This window comes from Vicia villosa, unplaced genomic scaffold, assembly GCF_029867415.1.
Source record: "Vicia villosa cultivar HV-30 ecotype Madison, WI unplaced genomic scaffold, Vvil1.0 ctg.000210F_1_1_2_unsc, whole genome shotgun sequence".
Classification (NCBI taxonomy): domain Eukaryota; kingdom Viridiplantae; phylum Streptophyta; class Magnoliopsida; order Fabales; family Fabaceae; genus Vicia; species Vicia villosa.
In genome coordinates this window covers 1-2,049 of record NW_026705074.1, presented here as the reverse complement: position 1 = coordinate 2,049, position 2,049 = coordinate 1, and the positions used below count along the sequence as shown (strand labels likewise).

Here is a 2,049-nt window from a genome sequence, read left to right as displayed (position 1 = left end):
ATATATATAGGGGATATAGAAATATGATTCATTCACATTGTTAATCATATGAGAACTTTATGTAAATTATTTTAAAAAGAGGATTTAGCAATTAATTTTTCTGTTTGGGTTTTTTGTCTAAACCATTGTTCTATTGGGTTGGAGTATCTCTTGTACTCATATTTTCAAAATATTTTTATTTATTAAAAAACTAATTTTGTTATTTTTTTATGATTTTTATTTTCAAAAATAAACATTGACTAGAAAGTTATTACCAAATTGAATAATTGAAAAAGTAATGTCTAACTTTTTATGCATAAGTTAATCTCTGTAATAAAAAATAATGCACAAAGGTAAGTAAATATAAATATCATATATTTTTTAACGTCACATTAAATTTTACACCACCATAGAACATACTTATACAGGGTTTGTATTATTTTTATAAGAACAACCATGTGTCCACCCTGTTCAGTTTATTATTATCTCCATTGAGTTCAAGGAATGCTGCCAAACAAAACACAAAAAATAATATCAGCAATACAATAAAAAATAAATTTGTAAAACATATAGAAGTAAAGCAAGATTAAATTACTACTTTATCAACTATTTTTACACTTATTACAAAGGGTTGTATTATTTATAAAGCAATTTTTACAAAGACATCAACTTATAAATAATTTTCCATAACATTAAATATATATGTTTCTCTTCATAAAGAGTATAAATAAAATTATGTTAAAGTGTAATTTTATAAAGAAAGAAATATTGAAAACTTACTCATTGCAATTCATGGCTTTGCTTATAGGATAACCTAAGTCAACACCACAACGTACTGGAACTGAGGCAATTAAATCATCTCTAACGTTAGGGTACTTGTTAGCAAATTTTTCCAAGCACTCACATGCAGCACGTCGTTCTTCAACAGTGGTTGCCGAATCTCTTATAGATCTAACGCCACTGCAACAACCAGCTGATGGCTCGTTAGCACCTTTGAGGAGATATGCCTCACAAGGGTGTACAGATGACTGTACTTGTCCGCAATCAAGAGCATTCCCTTGCTCGGTATTTAGGAGCAATAGGACTAGAAATATTAGAATCAAACTCAAATTCTTCATCTTGATTTTTTAAACTTACTTGTGTTTCAGTGTATGATATATGAAGATTGAAAGGTGGGGTATCTATATATATAGCTTAAGATGTGGCATATTGTAAAGGTAAAAATATATTATAGAAGGTAATTTTTTATGTATTCACCATGAAAAGTTACGTTATTGCTTGAAATGCTACTGAGTGTTGTCGATACTTGAAGAAAGTATTTGCCACGATTGGCATTCTATTTGTTGGGTCAGTGAGAAAAAACTTAAAACATTGGCTTACATATAGCCGCCGTTTTAATTAGTGGCTATAAACAAACCGTGACAAGACCTAGGCAACTAAACCGTATGCTATACATTGAATAGAAACCGTGGTTTTACGATCTGGTCACGGTTTAAAACTGAGGGAAATGGTAAGCCTCGGCCTTAATCTAGATATCTAAACTGTAGCCTATACAAGCCACGGTTTTACAAAAAACGTGGCTCAAACTACAAAACCGTGGACTATACTTTAGGCCACGCCCGCATATCCCACAGTTTAATTTCCATGGCCAAACCGTGGCAAAAACTTATAACCACGATTATTTTGCATATTGCCGCGGTTTTCTGTCCGTGGCAGATTACTTTTTTTTTTTTAGTGAATGTTGATGAAAGAGTATGGATACGCATCCATATCGAGCTCTCCAAAACCCTGAAAAGTCATTCTTCAATACAATTTTTTATTAATTAAACTTTTATTTAAATGTTTTGTGGTAAATTGAACAATATAATTTTCTATTCCATATATTATAGTGAGAAATTATTATTTTCTATTGACATATATATTTATATTTTAATGTTTATTAAAATTTTGTATCCTATACATAACAGTTTCCATATCCGAACGGGCACTTTACTCTTACCTATGCACTCACAAAAAAAACCACCACCAACAGTCAAAGTAGATGATACATTTTTAAGTAAAATTAATTTG

General features: G+C 30.3%; 1 protein-coding gene across 1 annotated transcript; it reads right to left on the bottom strand.

The window, feature by feature from the left end:
* Nucleotides 1-333: 333 nt before the first annotated feature.
* LOC131625363 (non-specific lipid-transfer protein A-like) lies at nucleotides 334-1,158 on the bottom strand. Its single transcript, XM_058896229.1, has 2 exons — nucleotides 760-1,158; nucleotides 334-486 (listed from the first exon to the last, which is right to left on the bottom strand). The coding sequence occupies exons 1-2, from the start codon at nucleotides 1,095-1,097 to the stop codon at nucleotides 477-479; spliced, it is 348 nt and encodes a 115-aa protein (XP_058752212.1). The 5' UTR covers nucleotides 1,098-1,158; the 3' UTR covers nucleotides 334-476.
* Between the last annotated feature and the right edge of the window lie 891 nt (nucleotides 1,159-2,049).

Excerpts from the sequence above, each read along its gene's own strand:
- LOC131625363 (XM_058896229.1), bottom strand. The coding sequence starts at position 1,097 with ATGAAGAATTTGAGTTTGATTCTAATATTTCTAGTCCTATTGCTCCTA.